The 20,642-nt window shown below is 47.8% G+C and overlaps 1 protein-coding gene across 1 annotated transcript; it reads left to right on the top strand.

Moving 5' to 3' along the window:
* The first annotated feature begins 767 nt into the window (after nt 1-767).
* LOC109680908 (pyrethroid hydrolase Ces2e-like) lies at nt 768-13,458 on the top strand. Its single transcript, XM_074056928.1, has 10 exons — nt 768-862; nt 8,589-8,763; nt 9,945-10,078; nt 10,160-10,422; nt 11,182-11,321; nt 11,430-11,572; nt 11,711-11,724; nt 12,080-12,214; nt 12,713-12,785; nt 13,198-13,458. The coding sequence occupies exons 1-10, from the start codon at nt 768-770 to the stop codon at nt 13,373-13,375; spliced, it is 1,350 nt and encodes a 449-aa protein (XP_073913029.1). The 3' UTR covers nt 13,376-13,458.
* Nucleotides 13,459-20,642: the final 7,184 nt, after the last annotated feature.

Here is a 20,642-nt window from a genome sequence, read left to right as displayed (position 1 = left end):
CCCGGGAAGGATTCCCTTCCCCCAATTTTCAGCACTCAGTACGCCCCACCTTCTTTCCCACATGTCTTTACTGTTTTTATTGCTTATTAGTCACTTTCTCTTCTTTGCCCGGGTGGAAGTCAGTCTGTCCAGGGGGCTATGCTGCTCTGGCCCAGGGTTGTCTGTGGGAGTACTGCAGTACTGTGAAGCTCACCTTGTCCACGTCTCCCAAGCCATCTGGGTGCGGGCGACTGGCAGCCTGGGGGCCCTCCTTGTTTCTCTGTTTAATGTGAAGTGGAGATTCTCTGCACCAGCTGGAGGTGTGGAGGGGTCAAAGTTTTGTCTCTTCTCAGTGATTTTGCCTGCAAAGTGTGTCTCCAGCTTCTCTCCAAGATTTCACTATAGGAGGCTCACTTTCTGTTTCCTCCCTCTAGCCACCATCTTGGAATCCCCCCAGAAATGACCTTTTTCAATAACGTTGGTTAGACACTCAGAGAACACCCTGTTTCTTTTCTCTTCATATGTGAGGAGAAAAATGGAACCATTATAACAGCCTTGGAGTCACTAACCAGATATAAGCTCATGGGGTACCCAAAAGTTACACGATTGATCTTGAGTTACTGAACACGGGAGACAGAGAGTTTCTTTATATGTGGACAGGTGCACAGAGTCTGAGAGAATATGGTAGGGAGAAGCTCAGATGGGTTTTTGGTGGGACAGAGCCACTGATGGCTATCTTGATAGACCCAGTGGTGGTGCAGATCCATGCAGGTACACTGGTTGCAATCATGGGTTCCACACATGATGGTTCCATAATCACAGCCACTGAGAATGCAGTGGTGAACACTATCCAGTATGGCCTGGGTATCCTGGGCTTCTTCAGGTGAGCATGGGACTGCACTGGACAACAGAACTGAGTAGGACCAGAGAGTCTACTGACTCTAGTCTCAACACTTCTCAGCTCTGGAGACCAGCATGTCACCAGCAACTGAGGCTACCTTGAGCAAGTGGCCATCCTGTGCTGGTCAAGGAGAACCTTCGCTACTTCAGAGGCAGCCCTAACCACATTACCATTTTTGGTGAGTCTGCAGGTGGCACTAGTGTGTCCTCACAAGTAGTGTCCCCCAGGTCCCAAGGAATCTTCCATGGTGCCATGATGGAAAGTGGGGTGGCTCTGCCACCAATCCTCATCTCCAACACCTTTGAGGTGGTCTGCTCAGTTAGTGCCCTCATCAGCCCAACCCAGACCCTCTGCTTCACCCTTACCCTCAGAGCCTCTGGCTCCATCGAGTTGCCTTGGAAAATATCTTCATCCTGGGAATTGCTAAATGTCTCAAAGGTCACCATATATACCTTCACAAAGACTGAGTGTGTTCCATGGCCAAGAAAGCTATCACCCTGGAACACCCATTTGGGCAGAACCTTGTAGAAGTTGGAGTGGTCCCTCTTACTGGAGCTTCTGAATATCAGGGAAGTTGGAACAACATCACACCTACAGCAATCCACACATTGTTCCATATGAGATGTGTGGAACACGCACTGAATTAGGGTCTGGGAAAAGGAATCATTGGTGACTTGCTGTGCCACCAGGCATAATGTCTTTTAGCTTCAAGGAACACTTCCTTCCTTTTACTGAGGGGAGCCGTCCCATTTGTGCACACAATACATGGATTGATGTATATCTGAGTAACATCCATTTTTGGCTATTTTTTGTGGGTTCATTCTTTTTAAAAAAATGTTCCTGCTATGTAGTGAAGATTGGCCTCAAAAATCCAATCCCTATGTGTTAGCCTCCAGAGGGCTCAGATTACAGGCATAAACCACTGAGCACCAGTCTGGCCCTTTTTAATAAAGTTGTTATGCACATTTTTAGACATGACTTTCATTTGTTTTCCATAAAAACCTCAGAATGAAATTGCTGAATCATATGACACATATGTATTTTACTTAAAGAAAAGGCCACACTGGCTTCCAAAATGACTAGGTCATTTTGCATTCCACCAGCCATGAATGATGGTGCCAGTCTCCATGTTCCCAACACTTGAATGTATTGTGATTCAATCTCATTGTATTGAATGGTATTAAGTTATGGTGTCGCCGTAGTAGATGTGTTCCTGACTCTTAATTAAATTTGATTAAATTAAATTTATTTATTTATTTATTTATTTGGCACTGGTTTTTTTTTTTGATGGTTTATTTTCTTTACTTTTTTCCTTTTTCTTTTATTATTCATATGTGCATACAAGGCTTGGTTCATTTCTCCCCCCTGCCCCAACCCCCTCCCTTACCACCCACTCCGTCCCCTCCCTCTCCCCCCCTCAATACCCAGCAGAAACTATTTTGCCCTTATTTCTAATTTTGTTGTAGAGAGAGTATAAGCAATAACAGGAAGGGACAAGGGTTTTTGCTGGTTGAGATAAGGATAGCTATACAGGGCATTGACTCACATTGATTTCCTGTGCATGGGTGTTACCTTCTAGGTTAACTCTTTCTGATCTAACATTTTCTCTATTACCTGTTCCCCTTTTCCTATTGGCCTCAGTTGCTTTTAAGGTATCTGCTTTAGTTTCTCTGCATTAAGGGCAACAAATGCTAGCTAGTTTTTTAGGTGTCTTACCTATCCTCCCTCCTCCCTTGTGTGCTCTCACTATTATCATGTGCTCAAAGTCTAATCCCATTGTTGTGTTTGCCCTTGATCTAATGTCCACATATGAGGGAGAACATACGATTTTTGGTCTTTTGGGCCAGGCTAACCTCACTCAGAATGATGTTCTCCAATTCCATCCATTTACCAGTGAATGATAACATTTCATTCTTCTTCATGGCTGCAAAAAATTCCATTGTGGATAGATACCACATTTTCTTAACCATTCGTCACTGGTGGGGCATCTTGACTGTTTCCATAACTTGGCTATTGTGAATAGTGCCGCAATAAACATGGGTGTGCAGGTGCCTCTGGAGTAACCTGTGTCACAGTCTTTTGGGTATATCCCCAAGAGTGGCACTGGTTTTTGAACTTAGGGCCTCATGTTTGCTAGGAAGTCACTCTTACCACTGTAGACACTCCACCTATTTTATTGTTTAATTAATTAATTTATGTACCCTTCTTGAGACAAGTGAAGTAAAACTCAGTTTCCTTCAGCCTCAGCTTCCAATTTACTGCACTTATGCATGTATGTCACCATGCCTGAATCTCCTTGGACTTTTAACTTCAGCTACTTTCTTCTTTCAATTCTCACTGTCTCTATCGCAATTTGTCTCTTTCTATCAGTCTCTCTCTCTCTTTCTGTCTGTCTCTCTCTCACTGGACCACTGTGAATTTTCATCACCTTCCCATGCACACAGAAATGTTGCTGAGACATCCTCATTGCACAGTTTTACTATGATCTTAGGCATCATGGATGCCAGGACCTCAGTAAGATGGTGCAAGAAAGGGTGGAGCACCTGGGGCAGTGGTAGACTGCAGCCCCAGAATTGGGAAGAAACCCTGAGTTGTCCAGAAAGATCCAGTTGGTGACCCTATTGGGATGAACTGGGATGTCTCAGACCTCATGTCCAACTGTTAATTAGGTTAGCAGAATCAAGAACAGAGAGAATCTGCCCAGAAGGGGTTCAGATTATAGCTGGGACCAACGTGCTTCCAAAGGGAGCAAGGATTCGACAGCAGGCCTTTCTGATTAGGTAGAGGTCAAGGGAAGCCCTGGTCATGGTGTGTCAGAGGAAATAATCTCTCCCAGAAAGGTGTCAAGAAGGAATTCTTTTGGTGGCTGTCTCTGTGTTTCCAGCACTTTGTGTAGTGGAATGAAAGTGTGAAGGCTGTTCTCAGGAGGCACTAAAGGCTATCTGGGATCGAATCCCATACAACTTCCTCTGGGAAGTAAGGTCAGGTGGGAGTTCCTGGTCCCTGCTCTTTTTGCTATATCCAGGCAGGATTCTAGGTGTTTTAGACACTCCTGTCTCCCCAGACTTAGCGCAGGTCCATAAACTTCAGTCTCATCACAGCTCTGTGATCAGAAAGTTCCTCTTAAATGTTGTCAAATGGGTAAAGGATGGTGAGTTTGTTCTTGGTGGGAGCTAGCCTCTAGGGCAGCCACAGGGTGGGATGGGGAGAGTAGTTGGATATTGGCTTAAGAAGGGCTAGTCACAGTGTGTGTCCACGGAACAGCCCTTCCCAAATAGGGATGGGTCCATGCAGACCCAGAGACCATGACCCTAAAGGTCCAAAGCCTTAAAGGGACTCCAGGAAAGCAAAAGGCCTTGAGAACATGGAGGAATTGCAGGATGAAGGGGATAGGCACAGCTCCCTGCCTCTGCTCAAGTGGTTGCTTTTGCCTTGTCAAAGTTCTCAAACATTCCCTGCTCTTTCCTTTCTGTCCTCAATGTCCTCATTGGGCCTGTGAATGCAATGACAGTGAACTTGGTACTGCAGGTTTCAGGCAGGGCTTCTTGGTATTTTGGAGGTGCTGCAGAACCACTTGCACCTTTAAATAGGCTAAAGGGGGCAAGAGAGGAGGGTAGGAGGCTATGCCCCAAATGTAGACACTGCTTACTCAGTGCCACTCTCTTGTAGCCCTGCTTTGCCAGGACAAGCAAGAGCCCCAACTCCTGGTGCTCTGTAAAAGTCCAGCCAGATCTCAGTTGCCTGTCATTGAGTCTGGGTCTGCTCTGTAGAGCTGACCTAGGCGTAAGAGAGGACCATGCCCCTCGACCAAACCCAGTGCAGCAGGGGACTGTGTCCAGTGGGCTCCTGCTCCTCCTGCTGGGCCTGGGTGAGGTTCATATGAAGGAGACGGAAACCGGGCTCAGATCTGCCTAAACTGTGCAGATACCAAGATGATGCGAGTTGTTCAATGTGCTCCTGACCATTTGTTCTTATGGGTCTTACAACTGATTTGATTGAATGGGTGTGTCACTGTAATAGTAATCTAGTGTTTGAGCATTGGCCTCCAACCCCCTTCCCCATAGTGCTCTCTCTCCCTCTCTCTCCCTGTTTTTTACTTTCTCTCCCTCTGAGCTTATATACTCTGAGACTTATTCACTGCATGTTTTTATCATGATCTTGGCCATGGTCAAGATCAATGAGTTTGTTGAGTGGAAGTTGCAGAGCACGAGAGCACCCTGCCCATGAGATGGACTGTAGTCACAGAATTAGGAATGAGGGAGAAACCCTGTTGCTGTCCAGTTAACATGAAGGAGCTATAAGATGACCTAGAACGGGAGGAGTGGGCATCATTCAGCCCCCACAGCCCAGCTGTAATTAGGTGAGGAATATTAAGGGCAGGGAGAGCTCTGCCCACACAGGGACTTCAATATTGGATGGGAGACCTTGAATGGACAGAAGGCCTTGACGAATGGGCAGGTCAAGGAGAAGCAGTGATCCAGGCTCCTGGCCCCTCAGTCCCGGGGAAATGCGGTTGCTCCCACCATGGCTCTGAGAAGGGACAAAAACTGTGCCGGGTGGGCTCTGAGTGCCTATGGGGGAAGAAATGCCGAGGTAGTTGTTGGTTTTCAGGGAGCAGGTAGTTGTTGGTTATAGGCTGTCTGAGATTGAGTTTAACGTTATTTGCTCTTGGAAGTCATGCTGGATGGAAGATCACAGTCCCAGGATGCCTGTCCTACATCCACACAGTGCTCAGGATGCTCACAATCTCCAGGTGAGGCCCTGACACCTCTTACTCAAGAAAGCTCTACTTAGTTCCTAGTGCCAGGACCAACAGACTCCCATTTCATGATGTTACTGTGGATAAATAACTGTGCACTGGATTGGGTCAGGGGTGATGGGACCTGCAAAGTGCCACTGTCTCAAGTATATTACAATTGAAGGGCCAAGGCTGAGTGGGGAAGGGCCCTCACATCATGGACTCTAAGAGATGAGGAGCTGTTGAAGGGGATGAGTAAACCATGCATGCTGATGGCCTGAAGGAGTTCTGCAGATGAAGGACACAGTTACTTAGAAAAAGGACACAGGAAATGGCACTTCTCAGGCAGTTCCCCTGACCTCATCAAAGTTCAGAGCCATTGTCCATCTGTGGGGTCCTGAGCAAGAAACTCCTCAGAGATGCCCTCTTAGCTTCTCCAATTATTGCATTCTACACCCTCTTTCCACCCCCTATAGTCTAAACACTAGGAATCAGACTGCAGAGACAATGATCATGCAGTGACTAGCTCTGTGTAGGGGCTTCCTGGTATCTCTGAGGTCAGCAGAAGGCAGGTAGTAACTTTGGAGGAGCTGAAGGGGGCATGGGAAGAGGGGTGGCAGCCATACACTACCTGCTGGCCACTGGTTTCCTGTGATCACCGCCTGCTCAGTGCCACTATCATGCAGCACCCACCTGGCACTGTTCCTACCCCTTTCCTGTCCAAACTCCAGCCAGGATGAGGCTCTGATGCTCAGTTGTCTGTCAGTGAAACACTGCAGACACAGTCCAGAGAGTCAACCATGCAGCTGGAACAACTGCCTATGTGGCTGAGACCGTGGCCTGTGGGCATCTGCTTCTCCTCCTCCATGTCTAAGGTGACACTTCTGCAGGGGATGACAGGGACCAGGGTCAGATCTGCCACACTGTGCAGAGGCACAGCCTGAGATTGGGAGCAGAGGACTCTAGACGGAAGGGACTGGTCCCGTTGCTTCAATGGCAATTCACAATTTACAAATCATGGGAGTTGGATTTGAGGAAGAGGAAACAAATTTTATTATTTGTGGGACAAGGACGAGGATAGGGACAGTGAAGGCCTTAAACCTCTGTCATCCGACGTCCGAGAGAAAATGTCCACCTTTTCGAGGAGAGTTCAGGGGGTAAGCTTGAATGGGTGAATTCCTGCATGTCCATCTTAGTTACGGGTCTTGATTCTCCAGGTGTCAGTCACCACTTCTCTGAAGCTTTACCTTGGCTGGAAGATTTACTGCTCTGGTGGTCAGGAAGAGATAAAGGGTAGAAGACCCCCGGGGTAATTGAAGAACAAAGGGCGTTAACCTTTGTTACCAGATTCTCCAGAAATTAGACAAAGAGGGGAAAAGAGTCAGTTTAATCAACAAGCAGAATATACTGGCCAGAAGACAAGCTAGCTATCCATAAGGTTTTTCTTTTTCTGGTCCCTATGATAAAAAATTCAGGTGTGGGAAGCTTGTGTCCATGTAACAGGTCTAAAAGCCCAGGGTGGTCCCTGAAGCTGAGAGGGTCAGGGCTGTATGAGGACACATCACTGAATAGGCAGGCCATTAAGGAGGGTTTTGAAGAGCCAGGAGGGCAGGTCAGAAACCTGGGGTGGGATTTAGAACCCTTTCCTCCTGCATTTGTAGTCAGAACACAATGATGATAATACTTTCATACTGCCATTTGTCTCTGATTGTGACATCTTCTGGGCCAGAAAAGTCCTCTGCCACTCTCCAAACAGGCCCCAGGCAAGGTTACTGACTCTGAAGGGATTCACAAATCCCTGGTACCACATCTCAATGCTGAAAGGAGAGAGCACTTGGGTTCATTTCATACCATGAACCTGACCCAGTGCATAGTAATGGCTTGGCTTCCAGAGCAATGGGAATGTGCTCTTTGCATGCCACGTACTCTCCAGGATCTTATCAGAAGTTCATGCTCTCAGGGCTCGATGCCCAGAATGTATATGCAACCCTTGACCCCTTCCCACCTAAGTCCCCTGGTGTGGGCCCCGATGAGATCTTTGCCATTTTCCCAATCTAATCTGCACTAAGAATTCCCCACCCATGGCCACCACTGCTGGATTCCTTATCTTACCCGCTCATGGTCACTTTGACTCCACTTTGAGATGGGATATGCAGCAGTGATCTGGAGCATCATGGTTCAAAACCAGCCCAAGGCAAATAGTTCATAAGACTCTATCTCAATAAAACTCAAAAGAAAACATCTGGTAGAGTGGCTCAAGTGATAGGGTGCCTGTTGTAAACTTGAGGCCCTGAGTTCAGACCATAATGGCACAAAAAATTACAAATGGCCTAGTATTTGCATGGAACCTGAGCTTGTAGCTTTTGACAACCCTCTAGCTTACATATAGTGACTACTACAACGTGAATGCTATATACATATTGCAATACTATGTTGTTTAGGAAATAAGAACAAAAAGTCTGTGTGTGCTCAACACATGCACAGAGTTGTTTCTTTGTTTCTTTTAATATTTTCAGTCTACAAGATTGAATGAAGCCAGGGATGTGAACTCACTGAGATGGAGGTGTAGTAACTGACACTTGTCTACACCACACTCCTGGCTTCTTCAGAAGAACCTTCAAATTCCCTTGGACTTTAAATACATTGTGAATTTAATGGTGCTTAGAATAGTCACAGAATTAAGCACCTCCTTTCCCCTTGCCCCGAAACACAACCCCTAACCTCTGTCTTGGACACCAACCTGCTGATCCTGTTAGTGATATAAAATTTAGAACTTTTCATGAAAATAGAATTGCGTAACCAGTGGTGTGGGAGGAGCAGAGTGAAAAAGAAAAACCATGTGAAGCCAATGTTTGCAGACCAGTGTCTTCACAAGGCAAACCCGGAGTAGCGAGGAGGTGGCAACACTCCCAGCGGGCATGACATCTCACTGGGCAGGCCCAGCTCTCATGTGCTTCTCTCCACCCACAGGCCAGGACTCAGCCAGCCCCATCAGGAACACTCTCACAGGGCAGGTCGGGGCAGCCTCGTCCACGTGAAGGGCACCGATGTGGGGGTGCACACCTTCCTAGGAATTCCCTTTGCCAAGCCACCTCTAGGACTTCTGAGGTTTGCGCCCCCCGAGCCTGCTGCACCTTGGAGTGGTGTGAGGGATGGGACCTCCCACCCAGCCATGTAAGCTCTCCCAGGTCCCAGGGAACTTCAGGCCTTTGGATAGGGCCCTCTGAGCTCTGGGCCAGGCCTACTGGTTCTTCCATTGGAACCCACAGACTTTTTCCCTCTGCATTGGGAGGATTCAACATGCATTTTTCCAATGAATTCCAAGAGTGGAGCAACCAATAAGATTCCGAGAGTGGAGCAACCCTGCCAGGCTCAAACTCAGGGCTTGGTACCTGGACATGTTAGCTCCTTCTACTGTGGTAGGAATTGAGAGAAAATTGTGCCCTGGTCCATTTATTCCCGGTGTTCTCTGCCACCAGGGGAGGTGTCTATGGGAAAGGTCCAGGTTGGCTCCATGAAATGTGAGTGCTCCTGGCTCCAGCAGCAGATACTGCAGGTCCCTAGTAGGGCAACAGGGAGCCTCCTTGGGAAACCTATTCTCCACAGTGATTGTGCCAACGGACAGGGCCAGGTGCCATTGGCCAAAGATCACGTTTATGTGCTTCCAGCTGGAGACTCTATGGGAGGGTTGGTGTGCCCAGTTAGTCTGCGCTTGGCCTAAGGGATGTCCTACTTCCCTATGGGAAAGAGGTCCCCAATTATTCATGCACTACTTGTGAGTCTCTCACCACCATGTCCACAAAGTCTTCGCACCCAGAAAGTGAAACCAACCATAGTATGGGAACAGAGTCCGGACAGCTCCAACAAGTCTGAGGTCAGAGGCCTTAGCCTTTTGAGGAACTGAGAGTTTGCCCTAAGAACTGGGCCCAGACAACCCATACAGGTGCCCAAGTGCTCATCTTTGATATCACCCAAGTCCCCAGCCATTGATCATCTATTGTGCCAATGAAGTCAGGTGACCTTTTTCATTATTGTTAAGTGAGCCACTCAGAGAAATACCACTTCTCTTTTCTCTTCATATGTTTCTGGAATAATGGCACCATTATTCCAGTCTTGAAGGCATTAGTTCAGAATTGGGTTCAAGGGGTGGCACCAAAAAGTAATACTGAGTGATCTTGTGTCCCTAATGCATGGCTCAGGTCAGGGGGAATTGAGATATTTCTTCCTATATGGGCAGGTGCACAGGCCGAAGTGAGCAGTATAGGGAGAGCCCAGAGAGGGTATGGGCTGGGTCAGAACGTGTGATCTCTGTCTTGATTTCCTCAGGTGATGGTGTGGATCCATGGAGGTGCACTGGTTGCAGGCATGGCTTCCTCATATGATGCTTCCATACTGGCAGCCACTGAGAATGTGGTGGTGGTCGCTATCCAGTATCGCCTGAGTGTCCTGAGCTTCTTCAGGTGAGCCTAGGGGTGGACAGGAGAGTGGGAGCAGGGTAGGCCCAGGACAGACCTGTGACCCTTACCGTTGCCACTTCTCAGCACTGGAGACCAGCACACATCTGGCAACCAGGGCTCCCTGGACCAGGTGGCCCCCCTTCATTGTGTCCAGAAGAATATCACCCATTTCGGGGGCAACCCTGCCCGAGACACCATTATTGGCGAGTCTGCAGGTGGCACTAGTGTGTCCTCACTTGTCATGTCCCCCATATCCCAAAGACTCTTCCACGATGCCATCATGGAGAGTGGGGAGGCTCTGCTGCCAGACCTCATCTCCAGCTCTTTTGAAGTGGTCTACACAGTGAGTGACTTCAACTACCCCAGACTAAAGGTGCCTAATCCTCAGATTCTCTAGCTCCATGGAGGTCCTTTGGAAAATGTCTCTGTCCTATGATTGGTGAAAGGCTCAAAGTTGAGAATGCACACCCTCTGCCTCATAGAGGCTAAGTGTGTTCTCTTGTCAGGAAAGTTGCCACCCTGGGACCCCTTTCATGAGCAGAAACTTGTAAGCAGTTAGGGTGTCCTATGTATCCCTGATCTCTAAACATCAGGGATGTGGAAACAATTTCACATGTGCAGCAAGCCATACACTGTACCCTGGAGATATCTTGACACATGGAGCATGGTGGAGTCTGGGAAAAACTTTCTCCTGTGTGAAAGGATGGGTCAGCCTTTGCCCTGTTTCCTTACAGGTGGTTGCCAACCTGTCTGCCTGTGGCAGGTAAACTCAGAGGCCCTGGTGCACTGCCTGAGAGGCAAGAGTGAAGAGGAGATTCTGGCTATTAAGAAGGTGAGGCTGATAGTGTGGGTATGGGGAAATTGACAATACATAGGGTTTGAGGAGTCAGTCCTTACTACACTGAAATAATGACCTCTCCTCCATGTCATGGTTTCCTTATGCCATGAATGCCAAATGGAGACCAAAAGAAACTAAACTACGTATAAGATCTCTTTGGATGGGTGTGAGCATCCTGGGGTGAATTTAGAATGGGTAAAATTAACTCAATTGCTTGAGAAAATGTCATGTGCCTGACCTGGATCCCTGACCTTGAATGCCCCTTCAGCCTTTCAAGACCATACCTGGATGGTAGATGGGGCCTTCCTATCCAGGCACCCCCAGGAGCTGTTGGTCTCTGCGGATTTTCAACCCGTCCCCAGCATCATAGGTGTCAACACTGATGAGTTTGGCTTCATCCTCCCCAATGTAAGTCTCACTTCCAATTCCTGGGACCCTAGGAATCTCATGCAGTGGGGAGGAGGCCTAGCAGTATGTGGCTTAATGGCATTACTTAAAGTCTCCTTCCACACCCAGTACCTGGGCTACTCTGAAACCATAAAAGAAATAAACAGAGGAACCTTGCCTGCTATTATGGAGAGCACGACAGCAAACATGGTGAGTGAGGATCCAGGGTTGGAAGCCATTGGAGAGATATCCCAAGATATCTTGCTGGTGCAGTAAACTCAAGGAATAAAGGGTGGGCTTGGACTGGTGGTGGGGCTCAAGTGCATAGATCCCATGACCAGCGAGCATTGGGCACATTTTCAACGTGAGTACTTCTGTGACTGAGGCCTGACTGCCATTGGGGAACCCAGACCTGTGGTCCCAGGTGAGCTCTGTGGTGTCCTGGTCCCCATCCACATCCTTATCAACTCTGAGGGCTACGCATTTGATGTTTCACATATCAGCACATTGTCATGGCTAATGTGAGAGAGATGTCACCCCATTTTACAGAAGACATACTGAGTCAGTAACAGTCAGTGACTCTTCCAAGGCCACACAGCTTGGAAGCCCAAGGCCATGACTGAAGCAAGGCCTTCCCACTGGGCCTGCTCCAGCCTGGAGCTTCCCTCTTCATCATCCAGATGCCAGACAGCTGTGGTCCTAGCTCACACTTCAGTAATGGTGAAAAAGGACAGTTCAAGGTGACAGACCACTGCACTCCAACCTGTCCACACATCTAGGTTCCCATGCCCCTGTCTACTTCTATGAGTTCCAGCATCAGTCCAGCATTTTCAAGGACATCAGGCCGCCCCACGTGAAGGCTGACCATGGTGATGAGGTTTCTTTTGTCTTCAGATACTTCTTGAACAGCAAGAGTGAGTTTTCTTCATTTCCATTAATTGGGATGGACCCTGCTTTGGACCAGATGTGTGATTGTCCTTGCTGTCCACAAATGGAAAACTGAGACTCAGAAAGTGACAGAATCACATGTGCACCAACTTATAGCCCCAAATACCACTTGTTTACAATCCAAGCTCTCACAGACTCTAGCCTGCTCCTTCTAATATCTGCACCTCCCATAGTGTCACGTATGCATTTTTCGGGGGTGCTTCAACAGCATGATTGTTCCTAAAGGATATCCCAGAGTTAGAGTAAAGAAGGGGCTGCTAGGTCCGGAAAGATCTCAGGACAGATAAAGCTCAAAGTTGTAATGCATAAGCGAAGGGCAAAGGAGGGGCTGGCCCTGAGTGTTAGCAGAGAGAACAAGACTTGGCCTCGGGTCCAGTGTCAGGATATGGAGGGAGTTGAGGGTGGAGCCTGATGGGGTGCCCTGATATGGTGGCCAAATCTTGACCTTGTCCTCCTCTATGCAGGTGACTTCACTGAGGAGGAGGAGCTGCTAAGCAGAAGGATGATGAAGTACTGGGCCAACTTTGCTCGGAATGGGTGAGAGCACCCAACACACCCAATCCCTGCATTGGGCTCATCCAGAACTCCTCTCATCTGGAGTGGCCTCATTACCATGCACGCATCCTTCATCATAGGATTGTTCTCTCCCCAACCACTAGGAGGAGGTGACGATGTGAGTGCCAGTCATTTGGCCCTTGTCCAAGAGACATGAGAGTTGGTCCAGTGTACTATGTCAGTATCAGAGCCTACGTCAGAGAAGAAGGGACAAATATGCCAATTGGCTGCGTCCCACATTTCCAAACATGGGTCCTTACTTTCCTTTGTCTGGATAGGATGTGGCTTTCAGTCTCTACACACCCCTAGCCTACTGGTTGCTTGGCCTGTCCCAGATCTGGGACTTGTTATGAAAATGTCCCCAACTAACCCTACTGGGATGTTGTGTCCACAGGAACCCCAACAGTGGGGACCTGCCCAACTGGCCTAGGCTCCATCACGATGAGCAGTACTTGAAGCTGGACATGCAGCCTGCACTGGGCCAGGCCCTGAAGGCTGACAGGCTGCAGTTCTGGACCAAGACCCTGCCCCGGAAGATCGCGGAGCTTACAGGGCCTAAGAAGAATCATTAGGAGCTGTAGCACACTGTGTCCAGGAGGGAGTGGGCTTGAGTTCAGATGGCATCAGCCTGTGGTGCCCACACACCCAGGTAGGAGCTGAGGTTGACTCCCACTGTCCGGTAGTCATACATCCCTTCACTCAGCCTATACTTATAAATAACTCACTGCATAATGTTCCTTGACATGTCGCCCTGAGCCCTCTCTTGTTAGACATACTCAATAAATGGCCATATGAAAATGTGGATGGATGAAGCTCAATGCATGATCACACAATTCCACACAACACTGGCCCTTGACCCTTCCTCTCAGGCTCACCTTGTTCCTCTTCCAGCCTTCCCTCTCCCTATCCTCCCAATCCACAATTCCATTCAAATAAAGAAGCTGCTTTGAGCAATGTTATCCACATCAGGGGGTCAAAAATCTCATGTTCACCTCTAGAAAAGTCCCGTTTTCTCTCTCATCTGTAAGGGGCCAATAGAAACCCCTGTACTAAAAGCTTGGGGTATTTTGAGTTCAGCTGGTACAACAGGATTATCATAAGAGGTACTCAGCACTGTGGGGAGGGTCTGTGATCCAAGCTACTGGGGAGACACACAAGAGGGTTGCAATCCCAGGAGTTCTAGGTATTCAGAGAAACATTGCAATAACCCCCTGCTTTTCAAAAACAAACCCACAAAAAATCATATGCTGGTTATTTAAAAGCAAGAGCAGCTTGTTCACAGTTTTGGAGACTGAGAATTCCATGGTGAGGGTTAACCAGATTTGGTGTGAAATAAGGGCTCTGTCTCTGGATAAATGATGGCACCTGTGTCCAAACGTTTTGGAAAGTATAAATGATGATCCTCATGAGTTCATCACCTCCTAAAGAGGTGCATATCATCTGAATATCATGCAAAGTCCTGAGGACTCTGAATATCATCACATCAGACATTAGATTTCAATATATGAATGTGAAGCACACAGTATGTCAGACAACAGTACCTAGAGCTCCCAATTATGAGCTCCAAGGAACCTGACTACTGAAATGTCCCACTATGCTCCTGTAGATTCAATGTCATTTATGGTGGCATTGAAACAACCCATTCATTGTTCTATTTCTTTCCTAAAGCTGTGACTGGCCCCTAGTTTGCAAGGAGCAGGACTGGGCATATCCCTTAACCCCTTGAACATTTGCCATCTCAGGGGTACCGTGAAGAGGCAGGTGTGTTTCTCACTGGCCTGATGTTGCATTTTATGCTATATACAAAGATGCCAAATTGTACTAACACTGTTTCTTTGACCTCCCCAAAACCATTTCCTCTGTGTAATTGAGGCTGTGTCCCTCTTCCTATAGACCTTAGGATCTACCATGTCCTACCTCTAACCAACAAGTCTTCTGGAGCCAGATCACATCCCATTTCTTTCATCCACTGTATTGAAACCCAACTCAGGCCCTCATGACTTTTTAGGATGAAAGATGAAGATTTCCATGTTGTCTAGTGTACCAGGTAGGTAGCAGACAAGGATAACATGAAGACTGTAGTAAGAAGCTGGGCAAAATCAAGAGAAGTGTGAGTGACAGGACTCCTGCACTGTGTCCTGAGACATCACTGAGCTCCTGCTGCACACAAGGCCCTGTGTGGCTGCAGGATTGCCGATGCACAGCATGCTTCCAGAGGGGGTCCCCAGGGAACTTCTCGCATTTCAGCAGTTATTTCATTAGACCTTTATCGAGGAAGAATTTACATGTAATTAAATTCACCCATATACCTGCATAGTTGGTAAATTTATGTAAATGTATGGGGCATGGAGTCACCCCCACATCCAGTATCAGGACACTTCTTGCACCCCAGTGCTCATCCTCACACCCCTGTACATTTACTATGTCCTGGACCCTGCTTCCTAGCAAACACCCAATTGCGTTCTGTCAATTGCAATTTTGAAAGTATACACAGTTTGGAAACTATACGCAGTTTGGAAAAGTTACAGACCTTTCTGTCACTTTGTATTAAAGGAATCATTTGTACCTTGCTCTGTCACCATGCACAGTGTCTTTGAGTTTCAAGGAACACTTCCTTTCTTTTACTGAGGAGAACCATTCCATGTGTGCACACACCACAGGGATTGTTGTATCTGAGTAACTTCTGCCTGGGGATGGTTTTTCATGAGTTCAATTTTTTAAGACAGATTTTTTCTGTACAGTGAAGACTGGCCACAAAATCCCATCCTCCTGTGTAACCCTCCCGTGTTCTGAGATTTGAGGCAAATGCCACCATGCACGGATCAGGGTAATTTTTAATCAAGCTGTTATGTACATTTTCAGACATGACTTTCATTCTTTCTGGTAACGACCTGAGAAAGGAATTGCTGAGTCATATGACAAATGCATATTTAACTTAAAGAAAATGCCAGGATGTCTTCTGAAAGGACTCGGTCATTCTGCATCCACACCAGCCATGAATGACAGAACCTGTTGCTACATGTCATCAACACTTGAATGTATTGTTCTTCAATCTGCTTACAAGCCTGTCTCCTGAATCTTAGCCCAGGTCCATAGAGCCCTATCTCATCACAGCACTGCAACAGCAAGTTCTCTCTTAATTGCTGGATAAGTGACAGTGAACTTGTTCTCAGTAGGAGCTAGAAGCAGGGGAGACACAAGGTGGGTGTAGGGTTAGTAGGCGGATAGGTCCTTTTGTGTTTCCATTGAACAGCCATTCCCAGACAGTGAGGGGTCCATGCAGCAGGGATCCATGCAGACCCTCAGAGCATGAATCAAAGAGTGGAGAGCCTTTGAAGGGATAATGTATGACTCGTTGAGAGCAAGGAGCAATTTCAGTATGAAGGGGAGAGTCACGGCTCCCTGCCTCTGCTCAACTGGTTGCATTTGCCGTTTCAAAGTTTTCAAAGATTCATGCCATCATCCATCCCTGGGATCCTGAGTGCTGTGCCTCCTCAGGGAAGCCTTCCTGATGTCTCATTACAGCCGCCTGCTCTTTCCTTCTTGTCCTCTATGTTTTCTTTGGTCCTGCAATGCAAGGAGAGTGAACTTACTGACTGCCGGTTTGAAAGAAGGGTCCTAGCATTTTGAAGGTGCTGCAGAAGCCACTCAGCACCTTTAGAAGAGGCTATAGGGGCATGGGAAGAGGGGAGGCATCCATGTCCACATGCTATCCACTTGCTCCTCTTGACCTCTGCCTGCTCTATACCACTCTCCTGCAATCCTGCCTTAAGAGGCTCCAAATTGAGCACTGCCTCCTCCCTGCTGGGTGCAAACTCCAGCCTTGTCTCAGCTGCCTGTCATTGAGGCTGGTCCTGCCCTGCAGTGCTGACCTCGGCCTGAGAGAGGATCATGCCCTACACCGACACCCAGTGCAGCCGAGCACCGTGGCCTGTGGTCTGCTGCTTCTCCTTCTATGGGGCCAGGGTGAGGCTCCTGTGAGGGTGACAGGACCCAGGATCAGATTTGTGCAGAACTGTGCACAAGCAAAAACAGAGTATGGAAGAAAGGTGCTTGGGAAAGAGAGGAGCTGATAGAGTTGGCAGCCCTCAAAAGCGTGAGGCCCGTGGGAACCACTGTGGGATCTGCCCATCTCCTGACCCCATTCTTTGTCTGCCCAGTCCCCGCTTGGGCCTTCCTCCTTTGCCTGTTGTGACCAGTCTTTCAAGTCTCCAGGACTTTCCCACAGGAAGTTCTGCCAACTATCACTAATTAGCTCCCATTTTAAATAGTGTTTTGCCTTGGGCTGGGGCTGGAGCTCAAATGGTCGAACACCTGCGTAGCAAGTATGAAGTGCTGAGTTCAAACCCCAGAACTACCACCACTTTAAAGAAAGCGAGCGAGAGAGAAAGGAACATATTTCTATCCCACTCACACCTGGCTCTATGACAGACACCATCAGGGCACAGGTCTTACACACAGAGCCTAGGACATTGGCTAAGAATACATGCATGTTCTTATCCTTGGTTTCCACCTAAAGGGTCACAGATTCACCCCCTTTCTGGTACCATGCTTTTCCACTTCCTCACACTACTTCATGGTAGAATGGATTCATAAACGGTGTTTTGCTTTCTTTAGTTTTGTTTTGGGTGGCTCTGGGGTTGGAACTCAGGATCTCACACTTACAAGTCAGGTGCTCTTACTGTTTGAGCCACTCTGCCAGCACATCACACCAGGTGTCTGAGATGCCTCTCCTGTAGTTCTTGGCCAATCTGAAATACAATACAAACTCTCCGTTACAACTCAGAGCACAGCCACTTGGGACTCTCACAAGAAAATGGGGAGATGGTACAGGGTGTCCTGAAGAGAAGGTCAGTACAGATGGTGAGACCTTCAGGGACAGCAACAATGGAAAGGACATGTCAGATATCCTGCCCACACAGGGACCTCCAGGAACAGAGGTTGAACTAAGCTTGGGTACTGGGTGAGTTCCAGAGCTTCGCCCTTTCCCCTATTCTTCGTCTCATCCCAGGCCCCCATGTCCCTATCCTGAGGCTGCTGCCAGGAGCCCGCCTATCCTGACCCCTCCATGGGCTACATGCTGTCTCCTGAGTATGGTGACCTGCTGATGGAAGAGTACATGGGGGACACTGAGGACCCACAGACCAACCGAGCCCAGTTCTGAGAGATGATGCAGGACAACATTGTCATGACTCCTGCATTGCAAGCAGCACCCTTTCAGTATGAGTACATCTGTAACGAGGCACGCCTGCCCTGGGAGCTGCTCAGAGCAGTACTCCCAGATGAGCTCTGTGCTGTCCAGACCAATACCTGCCTTTCTCAGGGCCTGAGTGCTGGGCACTTGACAGTAATCATGTAGTAAATCCTTCATATTAAAGGAATCATTGGTGTTTTGAAATTCAAGGAACACTTCCTTACTTTTACTGAGGCAAGCACTTCCATGTGTTCACACAATACATTGATGTTCATCTGAGTAACATCCATTTTCAGCAGTTTTTTGTGGGTTCATTTTTTTTTAAAGGCTCCTGCTATGTAGTGAAGTTGGCCTCAAAAATCCAATCCCCCTGTGTTAGCCTCCAGAGTGCTGGGATTACAGGCATAATCCACCGAGCACCAGACAGGGCTCTTTTTAATAAAGTTGTTATGCACATTTTCAGACATGACTTTCATTTGTTTTGGGTAAAGCCCTGAGAATGGAATTGCTGAGTCATATGACAAATATGCATGTTACTTAAAAAAAAATGCCACAGTGTCTTCCAAAATGAGTAGGTCATTTTGCATTCCACCAGCCATGAATGATGGTGCCAGTGCTCCATGTTCCCAACACTTCACTGTATTGTGCTTGAATCTCATCGAATTGAATGTTGTTAAGTTATGGTGTCTTTGTGGCAGATGTATCCCTGACTCTTAATTTTATTAAATTAAATTAATTTATTTATTTATTTGACACTGGTGTTTGAACAAGGGCATCTTGTTTGCTAGGGACACACTCTAACCACTGTAGACACTCCACCTATTTTATTTTTTAATTAATTAATTTATTTACTTTTCTTGAGACAAATGAACTGAAACTCAGGTTCCTTCTGCCTCAGCTTCCTAATTACTGCAGGTATGCATGTATGTCACCATGTCTGAATCTCCCTGGACTTTTAGATTCCACTTCTTCCTTCTGTTCAATTTCTCACTGTCTCTATCTCAATTTGTCTCTCTCTGTCTCTTTTTATCTCTCTCTCTCTCTAGCTCTCTCTCTGTCTGTCTCTCACTGGACCACTGTGAATTTTCATCACTTTCCCATGCATTCAGAAATGTTCCTGAGACATCCTCATTGCATACTTTTACTATAACCTTAGCCATCATGGATGCCAGGACCTCCTTAAGATGGTGCAAGAAGTGGTGGAGCACAGGGGGACTTCTCCCTGGCAGTGGTAGACAGCAGCCCCAGGATTCGGAAGAAGCCCAGTGTTGTCAAGAAGGATGTGCTCGTGATCCTGATGGGATGATTTGGGATGTCTCAGACCCCATGTCCAGCTGTTAATTAAGTCAGGAGAATTGCGGACAGAGAGAATCTGCCCAGCAGGCATTCAGGTTATGATTTGGACCAGAGTGCTTCAAAAAGGAGCAATGAATTAACAGCAGGCCTTGCTGATTAGGTAGAGGTCAAAGGAAGCCCTTTTTGTGCTGTATCAGGGGAAGTAATCTCTCCCAGAAAGGTGTCAAGAAGGAATTCTTTTGATAGCAGTCTCTGTGTTCCCAGGACTATTGGGTAGTGGAATGAAAAAGCAAAGGGCTGTTCTCAGAAGGCACTAAAGGCTGTCTGAGTTCGAATCCCATACCACTTCCTCTAGGAAGTAAGGCTTCGTGGTAGCTCCTGGCCCCTGCTGTTTTTGCTGTGTCCAGGCAGGATTCTAGGTGTTTTAGACACTCTTGTCTCCACTGCCTTAGCACAGGTCCATAGAACCCAGTCTCACCACAGCTGTGATCAGAAGGTAAGTGACTGTGAATTTGTTCTTGGTGGGAGCTAGCCTCTAGGGCTGTCACATGGTGGGGTGGGGAGACTAGTTGGATCGGTCCTTAAGAAGTGCTGTCACAGTGTGTGTCCACGGAATACCGCTTCCAACTAGGGATGGGTCCGTGCAATCCAGAGACCATGACCCTAAAGATGGAGAGATTTGAAGGGGTTCCGGTAAAGCATGCATCCTTGAGAGCAAAGAAGAATTGCAGGGTGAAGGGGACAGTCACAGCTCCCTGCCTCTGCTCAAGTGGTTGTTTTTGCCCTGTCAAAGTTCTCAAACATTCCCTGCTCTTTCCTTTCTGCCCTCAATGTCTTCATCAGACTGTGACTGCAATTACAGTGAACTTAGTACTGCAGGATTCAGGCAGGGCTTCCTGAGGTGCTGCAAAAGGCACTCAGCACCTTTAGAAGAGGAGAAGGGGGAACGGGAAGAGGGGAGGCAACCACGCCCTTAATGTAGCCCTGGCCCCCCTTGTAATCTGCTTAGTCATTGCCACTCTCTTGTAGCCCTCTTTGCCAGGCCAAGTCAGAGCCCCAAGTCCTGCTGCTGAGTACAAAGTCTAGCCAGATATCAGTTGCTGTCACCGAGTCTGGGCCTGCTCTGCAGAACTGACCTAGGCCTGAGAGAGGACCACGCCCCTCAACCAACACCCAGTGCAGCAGGGGACTGTGTCCAGTGGGCTCCTGATCCTTCTGCTGGGACTGAGTGAGGCTCATATGGAGGAGATGGCAACCGGGGTCAGATCTGCATAAACTGTGCAGATGCCAAGTCGATGCCAGTTGTTCAATGTGCTCCTGACCATTTGCTCTTATGGGTCTTACAACTG

This window comes from Castor canadensis, chromosome 15 (genome assembly GCF_047511655.1).
Source record: "Castor canadensis chromosome 15, mCasCan1.hap1v2, whole genome shotgun sequence".
NCBI lineage: Eukaryota > Metazoa > Chordata > Mammalia > Rodentia > Castoridae > Castor > Castor canadensis.
The sequence above is the reverse complement of the archived record's forward strand: the minus strand, read 5'-3'. Positions and strand labels throughout refer to the sequence as shown.

Coding starts and splice junctions, on each gene's coding strand:
- LOC109680908 (XM_074056928.1), top strand. CDS start 768: ATGGGTTCCACACATGATGGTTCCATAATCACAGCCACTGAGAATGCA. Junction 10,079..10,159: donor AGTGTCCTGAGCTTCTTCAG/GTGAGCCTAGGG, acceptor GCCACTTCTCAG/CACTGGAGACCAGCACACAT. Junction 12,786..13,197: donor GCCAACTTTGCTCGGAATGG/GTGAGAGCACCC, acceptor TTGTGTCCACAG/GAACCCCAACAGTGGGGACC.